Consider the following 18,403-nt stretch of genomic DNA (forward strand, 5'->3'; position numbering starts at 1 on the left):
ACTTGCATCTTTACAATCACCTCAGCTGGGAGTAGAGTATCACATGATCAAAGCCTGACCCACTATCTTAGTCAAGGCTTGTATTCCTGCACAAAACATTGTGACCAAGAAGCAAGTTGGGGAGGAAAAGGTTGAATCAGTTTATACTCCCACATTGCTGTTCATCACCAAAGGAAGTCAGAACAGGAACTCACACAGGATAGGAACTGGGAGGCAGGAACTAATGCAGAGCCCATGGAGGGGTGCTGCTTACTGGCTTGCTTCTCCTGGCTTGCTCAGCTTGCTTTCTTATAGTCTTTCCCAAGACTACCAGCCTAGGGATGGCACCACCCACAATTGGCCCTCCCTCTTTTGATCACTGATTGAAAAATGTCTTACAGCCGGATCTCATGGAGGCATTTCCTCAAGGGAGACTTCTTTCTGTGTAATAACTCCAGCTGTGTCAAGTTGACACACAAAACCAGCCAGTACACCCACTAAATCCGAGTTATGTAGACCAGTGATAGACACAGGTAAGCTATGGCAATCAAATTTCAACTTGTTGGGATTTGTACTTAGTTGTAGATAAAATATTAGAGCCAAAAAATACCCTAAGGGAGAAACCATGTGGACTGTACTTGCAAGCTTCTGCAGAGAATGAAATTATTCGACATCCAAAGATAACTTGGCTGTGGTGCAAACTGACTCGGAATTGCCATTTCTTTGTAGTTCCTGGACTCACTTGCTTCTGAGGATGTCTCACATGATTCCTGTCCTTTTGGGTTTCTATGACATTCTACACCCTTAAAGTGAGTTTTCCTTTCTTCTTAAATTACCTGGATCACCCTAAAGGAAACTACTTAATACCTTCAATGCAATACAATAGTCTCCAAGAAAATGTTCTTATTTTCACTTTATTGACAAGGGAATAGAAAATCTATACAAGCATGTAAATAAGGCAAATTAAAATCCATGTCTATATGACTGATAGTTTGCGCTTCTCAACTACAAGAATGGCTTAGAGCCAAACTTTCCGCGAGTGCGGCAGTCTGCGAAAGCCATACTAAACTCAGTACAGCACACTGCAAACTGTGATTTTTCCAACATTATTACTATCTTGTTAGAACTTAGATTGGAAACAATCTCTTACTGGTGACAGGCATCAAGCGTTTTTATTTTCAGTCTGAGACCTGAACCTTCCTGCTCTCTGACCGACTCGGCATCTTTTCAAAAACCCCAAGTCTAATGGCTTCTGCAGACCTTACTCATTTCTAGCTTGTTAGACTCATCTCTTCCCAAGGACAAATTCAGAGCTTTCTGAGCCGTTCTCTATGCATGATTTACCATCCCCGGACCATCTATATTGTTCATCTCCATGGACAGTTTCCCAGCAGAAACTGACTGGACTTTTTTCTTCCTAACCAAGAGCAAGCCCAGAGTAGCACATGGGACTCCCCAGTTGCTCAGTTTGAGCAGTCAGCATTTAGCCTTCCTTTACTGAGGAAGCAAGCTCTCTAAAGGGATCCAGTTGTCATGTCTAACCGCCCCTGGCTTTACATTGGGATGTGACACCTTACCACTGTATCCCACCATGTAACTACTTGACCTACGTGTATCTCTACCTGGGCCACTCTGACTCCGTGGTTATGTGCACAACTTAGGTTAAGATGCTTGTACTCATGCCGGGCGTGGTGGCGCACGCCTTTAATCCCAGCACTCAGGAGGCAGAGGCAGGTGGATTTCTGAGTTCGAGGCCAGCCTGGTCTACAAAGTGAGTTCCAGGACAGCCAGGGCTACACAGAGAAACCCTGTCTTGAAAAACCAAAAAAAAAAAAAAAAAAAAAAAAAAAGATGCTTGTACTCCCAGCAGAGAACTATCTCTTTATATAAACCACACTAATTTTGGTAATTGGTTATATATTTATAACAATATATTATCGACAATAACTTGTAAAACAACAACAACAACAAAACAAACAAAACCACATCTGAATGCCTACCATTTTGACAAACCACCTGCCCTGTTGTTTGTGATCCTTTGTGCTGTGTGTACACTCTTTTACCTGGGTTACTCATGACAGGAAGCACAGCTTTCTGTACTGCCAATTCTTTTCATTATAATTCATGTGGCCAAGTCTAGGTTTGATGGTAACCTTTGATGTCTCCATTGACTTCTGATTCTGAGAACCATCTTCTGGAGAAAAGCTCAACAAGCATTGGCCTCTTGCAAACTCAAGAGTGGAGGTTCCCAAAACAGAACCAGCTGTGGGGATCTAACACGAATCCATCGCTTTCTTGATAGAAATTCAGACCAAAAGGTGAGGGGGAACCTTCTTCATGAATAGTATCCAGAAGCCACCGAAAGCTCCGTTGAGAATCACTGATGTGCCTTTGCATGCTGGAGACAGTCCAGGCCATAGATGGACAGGCAGCACACATTATTGAAACAAGTGATGTCGTTGGCTGCTCAGAGTTCTATGTCTCCATCTTTTCAACAAATAGGTCTGCAGAAGGATCTAGGTACCTACTTTCTCTTGTCTTGAGACTCAGGAGAAATCCATGTCTTTCTGGCCCCGCCCATCCTGTGATTCTCTCAGATGGTTGGTCTTTGGTGCTCCTGGACCCAGGCATTTATCTCAACGGCAATTTAAGCCCTGAGAAATGTAAATCTGGGGAACCGGAAACCTACTATTTATTCTTAAAATACTTATACATACTTTTTGACACAAATGTTTGTTTCCTTACAAAATACAAGTGTATTTTCTTATAAAAGTCAAGTACAAGTACACGGACCTTCAGAATAAGACAAGTGGAAAGTTTTGGGTGGTGATGGCATGTGGGGGTGGGTGGGTAAGGGATAAGAGGCACCCAGAGCCTCATCTTCTCCCTTTAGCCTTTCTAAATCAAGTTGTAGTGCATAAAAAGCCATGCAGTTTTCTACGTTACCTCTGACTTCTCTAAAGTCACAATGAATCCACTCACCTCTTTAGAATATGTCTCAAGCTGGGCGTGGTGGCGCACGCCTTTAATCCCAGCACTCGGGAGGCAGAGACAGGCGGATTTCTGAGTTCGAGGCCAGCCTGGTCTACAAAGCGAGTGCCAGGACAGCCAGGGCTATACAGAGAAACCCTGTCTCAAAAAACCAAAAACAAACAAACAAACAAACAAAAAAAAAAAAAAAAAAAAGAATATGTCTCAATTCTCAAAAAAAGCCCTTTTCTGATGGACCGTCTTCTGGGCTTCCTTCATCCTAAGCTGGGCCATTTTCCTGTGGAAAGTCCTTCTGGAACAGTGTGAAGGACCCATTTGCTTGCTCTTTTCTTTTCTCTCTTTTTTTTCTTTTTAAGATTTATTTATTTATTTTATGTATGTGAGCCTTCATGTGGTTGTTGGGAATTGAATTTTTAGAACCTCTGTTCGCTCTGGTCAACCCCGCTCCCTCCAGTCGTCCCTGCTCACTCTGGCCCAAAGATTTGTTTATTATTATACACAAATACACTGTAGCTGTCTTCAGATGCACCGGAAGAGGGTGTCAGATCTCATCACGGGTGGTTCAACACCATGAGGTTGCTGGGATTTGAACTCAGGACCTTTGGAAGAGCAGTCAGTGTTCTTACCCACTGAGCCATCTCGCCAGCTCCCGTCTGCTTTTTCTAATGACCACATGATTTGTTGCTCAGCCGTGTGGCTGAGATCCAGTGTCGACTGGCCATAGGATGTCACACTCAGCTGTTTCCGGACCGTGTCCTAAGCTGAAGACTAAGGGAATGTTTCAGTTAGTCGCCTTGCCATGAACAGGTTAGACCATTAAGAACCAAAACTACCATAGGTTTAATGAAATCCTCACCTTTACCCAGCAGGTACAGACTGAGTATGGGCAGAGGTAACAAGTGCGGCAGCCTTCACTAGGAGGGAAGACTGTACGCCAGGCTTCAATGAAGCAGTACAGATTGCAGTATAATTAGTCCATTGAGGATGGACTAGACAGTTAACCCCTCCCCCTCCGAATCAGTAAAGTCTCCTGAACTCAGTCTCCTTGACCAAGCTGGGCAGCTCTCTCTTTGCCCCTCCCGACTCCTGCTTGAGAGTCACTGACACCAGATCCTCTTTCTTCTCACCATGTCTGCCTGTTCTGGTCACAGATGCCACTTCTCCTCCACAGGACAGTCACACTAGCCAAGCACCTACAGGCCCTGTGTGTGACTTCTTGGTATTTCTTGGGACTTTGTTTTTCTGTATGTTTCATTTTTCTTTGAATTAATCTTCTTGAGTTTCCCTTTTGTTTCCTTGGTACTGAGAGGGGTCAGACACTGGGCAGGGCTGTGACCATATAAGGGAAGCTCTTTACCACCGAGTCACACCTTGAGCCCTTAATTCTAAGTATGATGACCTACCAATGGCTAGCTGCTTGAAGCACAAGTGACTCTCTTCCCAGACCTCTCCCCACAACACCCATCCATTACCATTAGCCCCTCAGTTCCGTATGGGTGGGGCATCAGGAGCTTCGAATCGTGATGCTGGAATTTTTACTCATCTTGCATAGATCTTGTGCCAGTGCCCACAGCTGCTGTGAGTTCATGTGGGTAACAGCCATTGTCTTGTCCAGAGGACAGCCTTCTTCAACACTTCCCTATGCTCTGGCTTTTACACTCCTATCCCCAAGGAATACCACCTTATGCCATCCAGATATGCATGCACACATATAAGTTATCAAGCATGATCATGCGAGTCTGATGGTCCTTCTAGAGAGGTGAAGAAGATGAGAGTCAAATGGCATTTGACTCTCCTTTCTCCTTTCTCAAAAAACCAGTAGTCTAATGTGAAAACTCATTTTAAAGTCAAATACTTTGCCTGTTTATTAGTACCAGTAAATTCCTTGCTAGGTTTACATCAATAATTCAACCGAAGGCCAACTCCAAACACCTGTATGCTCTCAGTGATAAATTGTAAAAGGCATTCATGGAATGGCCAAGTGGTCAGCGGGAATGAATCTGCCAGAGAGTTAACCTTAGTTCCAGATCCCACATCCCTGTTTTCTCTGGAACTCTCTCACTTTAGATTTTTCATTCAACGTAGTCTAGGAAGAAAGTACTAAGGAATGACAAGCTAATCTGTTGTATACCATGGGGAAATAGCCACACAAACAGATGCTAAAATGCTGACATTTTTTTTTTAATGTTCCTCCTTTTAAGGTCACTGCATCTCTGGGTCAACACCCACCTTCATTGTTCAATGTAAGTATTAGGAAAAAGAGAGACATAGATTTGCATACGTCAATTTCCTCTTCCAGCATAGGATCCTGGGAGCCAAGGCTAGCAGTCCTCAGCTGAGTGAAGGGCCTGCTACCAGACTAAGACAAACCAAACCCAACCAAACCAAACCAAACCCAACCAAACCCAACCAAACCCAACCAAACCCAACCCAACCCAACCCAACCAAACCAAACCAAACCAAACCCAACCCAGTGTGTTCCCTTTGTCACAAGTTACTGAACCAATCATAACTAGTATCTTCTCCATGAAAATGTTAAGGCATACATAATATCGTTGGATTTATATTCCATCTATAAACTCATAATCACAATTGCAGGACATACTACACATCGGTCCACAGTAAACGATTTTTGAATGAGAGCCCAAGAAATTCTTCTCACATAAAGGAGTCTGCGCATTAAGAATGTCACTTGATTCTAAAGCTATCAATGTTTTAAATAGATTTCAGTAGGGCAGAACCTAGTAACAAGAAATAAAAAATGATAAATGGTGTGCATCTTGATCTCCTGCTACAGTTCAAGCAGGCATTAAGCTTATAATCCTTCTGTCTCAGCCTCTGGAGTAGCTGAGAGTATAGACCAGTACCTCCATGCCCGGTTAAAATGCTAGGGAGTCTTGAGTGGTCTGGAACTTGCTGCATATACAAGCTTGTGGTGACTCCCTCATCTTTGTCTCTAGAGTGGCAGAGTTACATGCATATGGTACCACACACAGCATTTTATTTTCTCCCTAAATAAAGTCTCAATGTGTTGCCCAAGCTAGCTATCAAGGGCCTTCGGAACAATTTCTGGATAGGAACTTTAGGTACATGTCTTAGTCAGGGTTTCTATTCCTGCACAAACATCATGACCAAGAAGTAAATTGGGGAGGAAAGGGTTTATTCGGCTTACACTTCCATGCTGTTGTTCATCACCAAAGAAGTCAGGACTGGAACTCAAGCAGGTCAGAAAGCAGGAGCTGATGCAGAGGCCATGGAGGGATGTTCTTCACTGGCTTGCCGCCTCTGGCTTGCTCAGCCTGCTCTCTTATAGAACCCAAGACTACCAGCCCAGAGATGGTCCCACCCACAAGGGGCCTTTCCCCCTTGATCACTAATTGAGAAAATGCCTTACAGTTGGATCTCATGGAGGCATTTCCTCAACTGAAGCTCCTTTCTCTGTGATAACTCCAGCTGTGTCAAGTTGACACAAAATTAGCCAGTACAGTACATAACATCGAATCTGCCATCACGCAATCTTCTGCATACACACAGAACAAAGGAGGTGAAGCATGGAGGCAAGAATAATCAGAAACAGGAAGCCACATTTGGGTTTGAACACCCTGTTTCAAGACAGTTCTATCATTGGCTCTCTGCAACCAACCTTGGCGCATGCTTGTGTATGCTCTCCATACAAAGCAAAATTCCTGGCTGTTTAAACAAGTTCCCTATCCCAAGTCCTCTTTCAGATTTCAGAAAAGCCACTGCAAGAGGTAAGCATAGTGGCATCTACCTGTCATAGCAGCATTTAAGTGGAGGCAGGAGGATTAAAATAAATCAAATTCAAGATCATACTCAGCCTCTTAGTGAATTCAAGACTAGCATGAGCTACACACCACCTGTCTCCAAAACCAAACAGAAAAGGCAGCTTACAGTCTACAGCTCCTGGACCTTTGCATATACATGCATATGTACGAGCACCTGTGCATGTGTGAACATGCTAGGGAGAACGCCTATGCATTCTAGAGAACGCTACTGATATTACGACGTTCATGGTTAGGGCACTGTTTTAAAAGGTGGAGGGCGGGGAGGATTGGAAAACGAGGAACCGGGAGTCAAGAGCTCTAAAATCTTCCCAAGTAGAATTCTTAAGTATTTCTGCAAATGAAACGAGGCTATCAGAGGAATGACATTTGATATTGTGGGAAAGAGAGGGAAAAGTGACTTTTCTGTGAGAAAAACATTTGTGAAATAGAGTAGCCTGGACTAAGCAGCTCTAAGTGGGACAGATGCCCTTTAAAACTATTTTTATGAGAATCTATCAATTGAGCCCATTTCAACTAGATCTGCATGGATTATGTTCCTCTCATTTGGCTGTGCCTTCTCTTTCTTTGGGTTACTCCTGGTCTCCTGTCAGTGTGCTGCTCACGTTATTTCTAGTCTGAAAAGCTCCTCTCAGGGTCAGGAGGTCACATTTTAAACATGGAAGCTATTACTGGTCATTATCCAAGAATTCATGAAGGAAGCCATTCTGGAAGAAGAATGTTGGCCTCTAAGCCTGGGGTCTATTTTTATTGTCAAGGATTGTGGGTTTATTTTTGTCTCCTCTTGTACAAAAGGCAGCAGTGAAGACAGGGTGAGCAGGCTTGGATGTTAGCTCTGTTCCCAGGAGCATTAGAGGAATCTTGTGTGAGAACTCTCAAAATGACTGCTGGCCAGATTCCTCCAGAGAAAAACCCCGGATGGGTAGCAGGAACCACTCACTGGGAAGGCAACACAGTGTTCTAGGTTGCATTAAGAAGGTCCAAGGGATGTGTGAAGAGTCAGGGTTGGGCTGCTTCTGTCTTGACACTAGGCTGTTGTTGCTCATGCCCACTGAGGCTGCACAGCAGAGGAGATCATTCAGAAAGGATTTTAACCCAGGTTCTGATGGTAAGTAGGATTTTAGGTGACAATAAGGCAACTTTGTGTGGGGGGGATGTAATATTTAGAACCATATCTTCAGATTAAATGAGCTTCCTGACTCCAGGAATGGAATCCACGCACATTAAAAGAAAATAAACCAACTTGAAGCAACTGGCACAGGGCCTGTAACTTCCAGTACTCCATTTGCCTTCTATAAACTTAACACGTGATAAGTAAAACAAAAGCAAACAAACAAACAAAGCATCCATCTTTCTCACAAGGCACCATATCAGTGTAACTCAGCAAAGACAGATTGCTAGTGTATAGAACAAATGCTTTCAAAACTGTCATGGTGCAGTCTGTCTCAGTGATTTTATAGTTCAGTGATTTTATAGGACAGACAATAGGAGCAGATCTTGAACAAGACAGACCAATCTAAATACTGTGCATGAATTACAGAACAGAAAACAACAACAACAACAACAAAACCAAGCTTTCCCTAGGAGGCTTGGGCAAGGGGTCTCAGAAGAGCACACACTCTAGCTGAGTTTCAGGATCAGGACCTGCTCAAGCTAAAACACAGAGACACCACGGAAGTGCACTGGCTGGTCTCTGTGTCTGCACCCAGAGCTCTGTTCCACACCATCACTAGAAGCTATGGGAACCTGACACAGAAGCATCGAGGAACCGTTTTGCTCTACACAAATCAGTGTCGTTATGACAAGAAGGGAAGAAGGGACAACCAGCTCAGTTGAACTGCTGGCTCCCCCCCTCCTCCCGGGGGGGGGGGGGCTTGGTTGGTTTTGAAGGTCAGGGAATTGATCCCTGCTAATCAAATTCAGGGCCACAGCTACACATCTGCTGCCCAGTGTTTGAGGCTTTAGCCAATTAAGACCATTTAGCCATCGTTGGTAACGTCTTCCAAAATTGTTCCCATCTATTTGATTCTTTTGGTTTGATTTGACAGTGTTTCTCTGTGTAGCCCTGACTGTTCTGAAACTCTGTGTGGACCAGGCTGGCCTTGAACTCAGAGATCTGCCTGCCTCTTCCTCCTGAGTGTTGGGATTAAAGGCATGCCCCAACACTGCCTGGCTATTTTATTCACTTTTAATGTAGTATCTCATTGAAAGTTTTACAACATCATCTTTGCACTTTAAGCTTTCAACAGGCAATGGGAAGGAGGCCCTCCCTCAATCTGAAGAATTCTATCACACCCCCACAGCTCAGCATGTATAACTTCAGAGCCAGCATACAGAGTGTTTTTATTTGAAACTGAGGCTTGGATCTGGTATTCAGATCTTAAAAGAAATCGCAGAAATAGAAAAGGACATCAAAGATCTAATAAAGAATCAGGCCAAGAAAATACATAGACAAAATTGAATCTATTACGAATAGTACTAGTAAAATAAACGGTGATTCCGACTGGGAGCTGCAAAGACCTCACTGCCAGTCACCAATAGGTTTCTTGCACAGACACTGACAGGAAGATGGAGATAACAGAGGCTCAACAGAACATAACAACTGGATTCACTGTGTTAATAATAACATGGTAATGGAAGGCAAAGGGCAAGGCACAAGGCATGCATGCCCTGATCTAGCTCACAGCCACAAATTCCTTTCTCAGAATACATCACTCTAATTAATGAGCACACTGGCTCCTAATAGTGACGTGTTCATGGTAAGAGGTGGGCCTTCTGTTGAGCAACAGCACTAACAGCAGCAAGCCGGAGAGAACCACGAGGATGAGAACACTGTACGGGAGCTGGGAAAATCTTGACAGTTTCCCTTGGAGCAACTTTGAGGAAGATGGATCTAGGATCATGACCTTCTAATTTACTCCATTCATGGGAACTAGCTTTCGGTATTACCCGACAGCCCACTGGGGTCAATTTCCGTTTTCTAATCTGTTTGAGGCCATTTTTAAAAAATGATACAATCTGCTATTTCCCAATGGGTTTCCTAAGCATTAGTATAAATGTATTCAATTTAATTGCCCCATAGGACTGGGCTGGGAAGAATTAAATTAGATAAGCTGGAAGACATTCTGAAATAATTACAAAAGGCCAACTCAACAAAATGTAGTTGTCACCTAATAATGACAACTAGGTTCAGGGTAGCAGCTCAGCAGCCGTCCTTTGCAGGGCACAGAGAAACCCTGGGTTCACTTCTCAGTTCCATAAGCGTGACGATTTAATTCAATTTTATGTATTATTTATAAAAAACATCACACACTATGAAGCAAACTTGAGTCACAGAAGTGTCAACTAGGTGGCATCTGGGTACTGCCTGCCCGAGGAAGGGGAAGCTGGCTCACCTAGACACAGTCTTTCAATACACAGAAGAAATTCCACACGCACTGTGTGAACAAGACTGAGGATGGGAGGAGGGGGCTGAGAGACAACAGAGTCATGTGACAAATCCCGGGCACTGTGGCTCCCGAGACCAGCATCAGAGTGCAGATCTGAGATTACTGCCCAGCTCAAACGCTTATATACAGTGTTTGAGCCAATCCCAAGCCCCTAAGTTCTTGGCTAATCGTATCTTGCTACACCATCAGCATGCTCCAGTGAAAGCCTGGACTGATGAGGTAACTCAGTATTATCACCTGTGAGGACTTCTGTGAAGACAGCGGGCATGGCCACTGCCCTCGCCTTGGTTCCTTTTGGCTCTCTCATCTGTGTTTCAGAAGCCATCTTAGATCTAATGCCATGTACCACAGACCAGACCTCTTTAAGGAATTGCAGGAGTCCGTGGCACCTCGCTTTTCATCCCACTTTTTCCTTTACAAAGTTGACTTCCACATCCCCCACAACACACAAACTTCTTCATCCTGGCCTTCCATAAAAATTCAGCTTAATTTTTTTAAATTGCAGGGCTAAGTGTTCTGTACTCATTATATATATTATATGTTTATATATGTAAATTATATAAATATATTATTTATTATATTATACATAGGTTAAATATTATTTATATAGAATTTATATAAACATATTTATATAAACATAAAATATTTATATATAATTTGAATTACACATATGTACATGTATATAATGATATATAAAAATATGACTTTTTATTAGATATTTTCTTTATTTACATTTCAAATGCTATCCCGAAAGTCCCCTATACCCTCCCCCCACCCTGCTCCCCTACCCACCCACTCCTACTTTTTGGCCCTGGTGTTTCGCTGTACTGGGGCATATAAAGTTTGCAAGACCAAGAGGCCTCTCTTCCCAATGATGGCCGACCAGGCCATCTTCTGCTACATATGCAGCTAGAGATACGAGCTCTGGTGGGTACTGATTAGTTCATATTGTTGTTTCACCTATAAGGTTGCAGACCCCTTCAGCACCTTGGGTACTTTCTTTAGCTCCTCCATTGGAGGTCCTGTGTTCCATTCAATAGATGACTGTGAGCATCCACTTCTGTATTTGCCAGGCACTGGCATAGCCTCACACGAGACAGCTATATCAGGGTCCTTTCAACAAAATCTTGCTGGCATATGCAATAGTGTCTGGGTTAGGTGGCTGATTATGGGATGGATCCCCGGGTGGGGTAGTTTCTGAATGGTCCATCCTTTTGTCTTAGCTCCAAACTCTGTCTCTTTTACTCCTTCCACAGGTATTTTGTTCCCTATTCTAAGGAGGAATGACAAATGGTCTTCCTTCTTCTTTATATATGACATTTTATTATACATGTGTTTTTATTTTCACATTTAAGTCAGTGCCTTGTTAGGGTTTCTACTACTGTGCTCAAATACCATGACCAAAAGCAACTTAGTTAAAAATTTCAGTGTACAACTCTTAAGATTACACCCTACCAGTGAGGGAAGACATCGGCAGGAACTCAAGGCAGGAGCTGAAGCAGAGGCCATGGAGGAGTGGTGCTTCATACTTCATCCTCACTGCCTGTTCAGCTGGCTTTTTTATACTACTCAGGATATCCAAGATAGCACAGCCCCAGAAGGCTGCCACCCCCTGCCTCTCTCCCATACACTAGCAAATGCACCGCAGATTTCCCTACAGGCATTTTCTGAATTAACTGTCCTTTCCCCACGTAATTCTAGCTTGTGTCAAGCTGACAAAATCCAACCAACCAACAGCCCCCACAAAACCCACCAACCAGGACCGTCAGTACAGCACTAAAATATATTCTTCCCTTGTGCTCTTTGCTATCCCTCAAAGTTGTTCAAACTGTCCAAGGACTTCAAGAAAGTCTTGCTTTCTTGCTGGGCTGGGGCGATGATTAAGTTGGTAAGGTGCTTGCTGTGTGTCAGCATGAGGACCCAAGTTCTATCCCCAGCATCCAGCATGTTAGCATGTGACTGTCAACTCAGAACTGAGGAGGCAAAGACAGGAGGCTCCCTGGGACTCTATAGCCAGGCAACCTAACCAAATCAGTGAGTCCTGGATCCCAGCAACAGATCTTGACTCCAAAATGATGACTGGTGCTTGAGGGGGAATGACACCTGAGGTTGTGCTATGTCTTCCACATGCACCCCCCACCCCCAAACATGCATTGAAAATGCTTACATTGTCTCTATCTTCATGCAGAAGGATGCTATAAATTTTGCCTTCATTGTGAGAAGCATCTCACATACACAGGCAGGAAAATCCATGTGATATATAGCTTGCGAGTCAATAGTTCTAATCCTGGCTCTGAAATTAGTTGTGTGATGTTCGGCAAGCTACAGAATATCCCAGGACTGCAAACACCAAGTGAGCAGAACCTACTTTATAGGGTGTATGCATGTTGCTTTCTGAAACACTTCCTGAGACACCAAAGGTGCTCTGTAAGTGGAAAAAAGTATTGTTAACAATATTTTGCAAACCAGAAAAACATATCAGTGAATGCAGCCATGAGACCAAATAGAAAGGAAAAGGAGAAAAGGCTTCGGCCAGGATTGCCAGGCGGGTAACAGTCACGAGAGTATGAAAGTACACTACATGTCTACAGTGATGTGGGCAGTAGCACCTCAGGAGAGAGGATGGATGTCTGGAGAGAATGAGAATTTAGGTTTTATTCTTGGGAATACAAGAGCCATTGAATCTATTTTGAGAAGAGCTAAGAAAATAATTGTGGAAATACGGAGGATGAGTTTGGAACAAAGCCAGGGACAGAATGATCAATGGTAAGGAGGCCTAGAGCCATGTGGATGAGGCAGAGCCTAAGAAGGGACCTGGGAGGGTGGGGTGCCCAGTGAGATGGGGGACATTGTGTGTGTGTGTGTGTGTGTGTGTGTGTGTGTGTGTGTAAAGGACACACAGTGTGTGCAGAGGACACTTAGGAATAGAGTGGGGTTCGGAGCATTTAAGGAGATGTCTGAGCAGCATTCTTCCTCTGAGGATCTTTAATCTCCACAGAGGTGAGGACTAAAGTCAAAGGGATGGAGTGAAAAGCTGGAAGGTGTAAGGGCCTCTAGAACAACCAATCAGAGGATGAGCCTTAAGGCATATGACTCACTTATGCAGACAGTGCTAAGAAAGGACAGTTTGGTTAAAAAAGGCTTTGCCAATGATGGACTTGAAAAGTGCCTAGAAGTTATGAATATAATAGTAATTGGTAAAAATTTTATTGTTAAATTCCTGATTATACATTTGACCAATTAGACACAAAAGTAAATGAAATCATTAGCTAAATAATGCCTTTAGATTCAAATACAAAATTAAGTGAAACTGTTTCTTTCTTTTATTAATAAATATATAAAAGAGAGGTTCAAAATGTTAGTATTTATTTACAAGTTTATTTTAAAAGTTTTAACAGTGATGTCTGACAGGAAGTCATCAGATGGCCATCCAGGTTCCCGGCAAGAGCACTAAAGGAGAAGGAACCCCGGGAGTCCCTGGAGGCTGACGTCGGCGCAGAAGCCTCGTGTCCCCATCAGTTGGGGAGGAAGTGCCACACTTCTTCTGTTTAAAGTATGGGGAGGTGGGGTAGAAGGCATGAGGAGCAGTGAAGGGAGGAAGAATGAGACATGTTTAGTTTACATCTGTAGGAAGTATCCAGAAAGATTTTTGTAAAAGTCTCTATAATCTTAACATGTCATCTCTCTCCTTAAGACTGGCTACTGCCTCCAGTTCTCCCATGTTTTCAGTTGACTCAAGCTTCATAGAAAACTACAGTAGAATTCTAGAACCTTCTCACAGTATTTTTCTGGCCCCCTTTGAGGGCATTTTAGTCTCTGGCTAAGAGTACAGAAGTTAGCCCTCTAGCAAAAGATAGGAAAGGTTTAGAAAAACCTTTTTGCTCTAAAATTTGATTGTTCATTAAATAACTCAAAGAAGATGTACTGCAAAAAAAGTCTGACTGGTCAGCAGATGAGGGCTGCACTGCTCTTCCATGGATCCATGTCTAGGGACACCCTCGCCCCTAAACATCTCGTAGCTGAACGCCATCAGTTGTTCTCATTTTTTTCCTCCAAATTCACAAAGTTGAATATCCTAACATTTTATATTAAAAGGCCAAAAGCATTGTCATATTTCGAATGGCATGTGGTATGCGTATATGCTTACATTCTGAAATGTTACTAAAGAATTCTTAAAACAGCTTCAAATAAAGATAACCAAAGTCATGGAACTTATGATACATTTTGGTTTTAAGACTTTCAGTTAAAATGCCTAGAGATAATAAAATAAATCTTTTAGATTCAAGTTTCTAGAGTCGTCCTAACTTTACCAGAACTGGCTGGAATCTCTCATTACTTCACAGAGAGCCATCAATCACGTGAGTGAGTCACACTGCCATACTATAGCAGCCACGAGGAGGCCCGAGCAAGCCAGATGGCAGGTGTTCAGTCACCATGTCGTCAGACTAGCTAGCTCCAAATTAACAACTGTAATCCTCATTTGTTGAAGTTAGGACAAATGATGTTTTATCTGAGCAATTTAATCTGAAATCTATTTTACTTAATTTATATAACTTTTAAACTAGTTTTATTTATTTATTGGTTTTTACTACTATAAACAAAGTCATAGATTTTGCTCTCAAGAATTGTAACAAGACTGCTGAGATGATTCAGGGTGAAGGTACCTGTTCCCAAGCCTGATGACCTGGATTCTATCCCCAGAGTGTATGGTGGAAGGACAAAACCGACTCCCCAAAGCACACACTCACTCTCAGTCTCTCTCTTAAACTGACAATGTTTATAAGAGACATTCCGTACCTTCTGCATTGCTTTCCTTATTCATCGAAGGTGTTGGAACCTAAAGGCAAGAACAGGAGAGAATTCATATATATGTTTATATATGGAAGTGAACACAAAAATGTTTTTAATGAGATTATGGAATAAAATTGACTCTAACTTCAAAAAAGTAAAGATTCCTTCTGCTTTACTGGGGTATTCATTCTTTCTAAGAAATGAGCCCCCAGAAGTAGTCAAATTAAAGAACGCATGCACACATGCTCCACTATGTTCATAGCAGCCCTATTTATAATAGCCAGAAGCTGGAAAGAACCCAGATGTCCCTCAACAGAGGAATGGATACAGAAATTATGGTACATTTACACAATGGAGTACTACTCAGCTATTAAAAAGAATGAATTTATGAAATTCCTAGCCAAATGGATGGACCTGGAGGGCATCATCTTGAGTGAAGTAACACAATCACAAAAGAACTCACACAATATGTATTCATTGATAAGTGGATATTAGCCCAAAACTTAGGATACCCAAGATATAAGATACAATTTGCTAAACGCATGAAACTCAAGAAGAATGAAGACCAAAGTGTGGACACTGTGCACCTTCTTAGAATTGGGAACAAAACACCCAGGGAAGGAGTTACAGAGACAAAGTTCGTAGCTGTGATGAAAGGATGGACCATTTAGAGACTGCCGTATCCAGGGATCCATCCCATAATCAGCTTCTAAACGCTGACACCATTGCATACACTAGCAAGATTTTGCTGAAAGGACCCAAATATAGCTGTCTCTTGTGAGACGATGCCGGGGCCTAGCAAACACAGGAGTGGATGTTCACAGTCAGCTATTGGATGTATCACAGGGCTCCCAATGGAGAAGCTAGAGAAAGTACCCAAGGAGCTAAAGGGATCTGCAACCCTATTGTTGGAACAACATGATGTACTAACCAGAACCCCGGAGCTCTTGTCTCTAGCTGCATATGTATCGAAAGATGGCCTAGTCGGCCATCAATGGAAAGAGAGGCCCATTGGACTTGCAAACTTTATATGCCCCAATATAGGGGAATGCCAGGGCCAAAAGAATGGGAATGGGTGGGTAGGGAAGTGGGGGGCGCTATGGGGGACTTTTGGGATAGCATTGGAAATGTAATTGAGGAAAATATGTAATAAAAATATTAAAAATCAAAAAAAAATCAAAAAAAAAAAAAAAAAAAAAGAACGCATGCTCAGAAATACTTTCTTTCAGTAAGACAGATAGCCCACTGTGTCCTCAACCCGGTAGCTGAGTGCTTGAAGACGCTTTCGTTCAAGCCACACTCAGACAACAGCACCCAGGGACCACCTCTAAGCAGCCTGTCCTGTCATGCTCACCTGTGGTAGCATTACCAAAGCAAGGCTATAGGTAGATAGATGCCTAATACATTTCCCCAGAAATATATGGAGGAGGAGAAGGACAGAGGATTATCATTATTATTCAAGACATCTTCCTCTCTCACACAAAAAAACATGCTTAACTAGGCTGGTTTTGGGGGCAGCAAGTTAAAACAAGTTTAAGAACATGCAGACTGTCAACGCCTCATCTTTTGACACTGTTGTATCTTTTTAAGCTGTATATTACATGTCATAAAATTCTTTGGAAAATTCACTGGCTCAGTTTCCTGTCTAAAATTAACATCTGTTTCTAATTGTCACTGCCGACCATTTCAGAGAGAGAGAGAGAGAGAGAGAGAGAGAGCGCAAAAATATAAAACAACCAAGTAATTTCTTGTTAGTCTAAAAAGAATTGCAAAAAAAGAAGCAAGAATGTCATCTCTTAAAACATGTATCATGGCATTACTTAAAAAAATAATCTCAAGTACTCTGGAAGCAGAAGCAGGCAGATCTCGAGTTTGAGGCCAGCCTGGTCTACAGATTGAGTTCCAGGAAAAAACAAAACACAAAAATAAGTAAATCTCAAGAAGGTTATTTCTCCACTGTTAGGACAGATTTCCTGATTGGTTAAATATATTCAAAACACATAGACCCCTATTTAAAAGAAAACAAACGTAATGGGAAGCCAGATAATGACAATCAGAATTTTGTGACAGTTAATAAATGCCTTCTTCACATCAGAGAAGAGGATAATATTTAAATTTGAGAGTAACAACAATGGTTTAATGAAAAGCATCAGATATTTAACTCTTCAGTATTGGCAACAGAAGTGGATGGATCACATGGCCCCCAATGGAGGAGCTAGAGAAATTACCCAAGGAGCTAAAGGGAACTGCAATCCTATAGGTGGAACAACAATATGAACTAACCAGTACCCCGGAGCTCTTGTCTCTAGCTGCATATGTATCAAAAGAGAGGCCCATTGGACTTGCAAACTTTATATGCCCCAGTCCAGGGGAACCCCAGGGCCAAAAAGGGGCAGTGGGTGGGTAGGGGATTGGGGGGGTGGGTATGGGGGACTCTTGGGATAGCATTGAAAATGTAAACGAGGAAAATACCTAATAAAAAAATAAATTAAAAAAAAAAAGAAAAATTTACTTTTCAGAGCATATATCCTGATAATGTTTTCCCTGCCTTCTCCAGGTCCTTTCCTGCTTGACTCCCTGCCTTCTCCAGGTCCTCCTGGCCTCCCTGACTCCCTGTCTTCTTCCTGTTCTGATTCTGAACCATGACAAGGACAGCAGTGTACATGTTTATTTCTCTAATCTTATCAACCAACACCTAGATTCAAACTTTTTATGTTTGATCTTATAAGCTCATACATTAGTATTTCTATATCTAGTTGGCCAATTTCAGAACACTGAGTTAGAAGCACCTTCAGTCTCAGTGAGAATTACTTAGCATTCTTTAAAGTAATTATAACCATCTAGACTGCCAAGCTAATCACTGAGTATGGGGCCTTTCTTTCCCCATGGACTTGAAAACATCCAGCATCATCAGACTTTTAAACTCTTGGCAATCTGATAAATGAAACTGCACAGCATCTTCTTATTAGTTTTGTGAGACTCGGTCTCACCCCCTCACATAGGCTGCCTTGGAACTCAGTATGTTGCTTGAGTTAGTCCTAAACTCACAGGAATCCTCAGGGTCCCACAGACTGCCTGTGGCCTTGGACTTAGATGGCTCTCCTGTTACACTCAGTTGGTCACTCTGTCACTGTTCACAACACCAGACTCATGGGAGCGCCCCTTTCCTGTAGAGCTGTCCCAGACCGCTATTCGATGACTATAATTCCCATCCTCTCCTTGCCCTTGTATCCCTTCTTCCTTCTTATTTTTCATCATGGTATTTATCATCCATTGAAAGCCTATCTATTTTCCATCTACATTTATTATTTATCTTCCCAACTAAAATGTAACTTTCAAAAGGATACAAATTTTTGGGTTTTTTGTTTTTTTGTTTTTTGCTTTAGTGTG

The 18,403-nt window shown here is 42.5% G+C and overlaps 1 protein-coding gene across 4 annotated transcripts in view; it reads right to left on the reverse strand.

Annotated features, from left to right (window-relative positions):
* Nucleotides 1-3,618: 3,618 nt before the first annotated feature.
* Ppa2 (inorganic pyrophosphatase 2) overlaps nt 3,619-18,403 on the reverse strand; it is an 83,994-nt gene continuing 69,209 nt past the window's right edge. Inside the window, exons 9-10 of one of the 4 annotated variants that reach the window (XM_085835510.1) lie at nt 15,020-15,059; nt 3,619-3,738 (exon numbers count right to left, since the gene is read on the reverse strand). In XM_085835510.1, the coding sequence (XP_085691636.1) occupies nt 3,656-3,738; nt 15,020-15,059 (123 nt within the window). In that variant the 3' untranslated portion in view covers nt 3,619-3,655. Of the gene's footprint in view, nt 3,739-13,580; nt 13,767-15,019; nt 15,060-18,403 lie in introns of those variants that run through there. The other 3 variants (XM_085835509.1, XM_021158332.3, XM_021158331.3) reach the window with 3 other exon arrangements.

This window comes from Mus caroli, unplaced genomic scaffold (genome assembly GCF_978045245.1).
Source record: "Mus caroli unplaced genomic scaffold, Mus_caroli_1 scaffold_3, whole genome shotgun sequence".
Taxonomy (NCBI): Eukaryota; Metazoa; Chordata; class Mammalia; order Rodentia; family Muridae; genus Mus; species Mus caroli.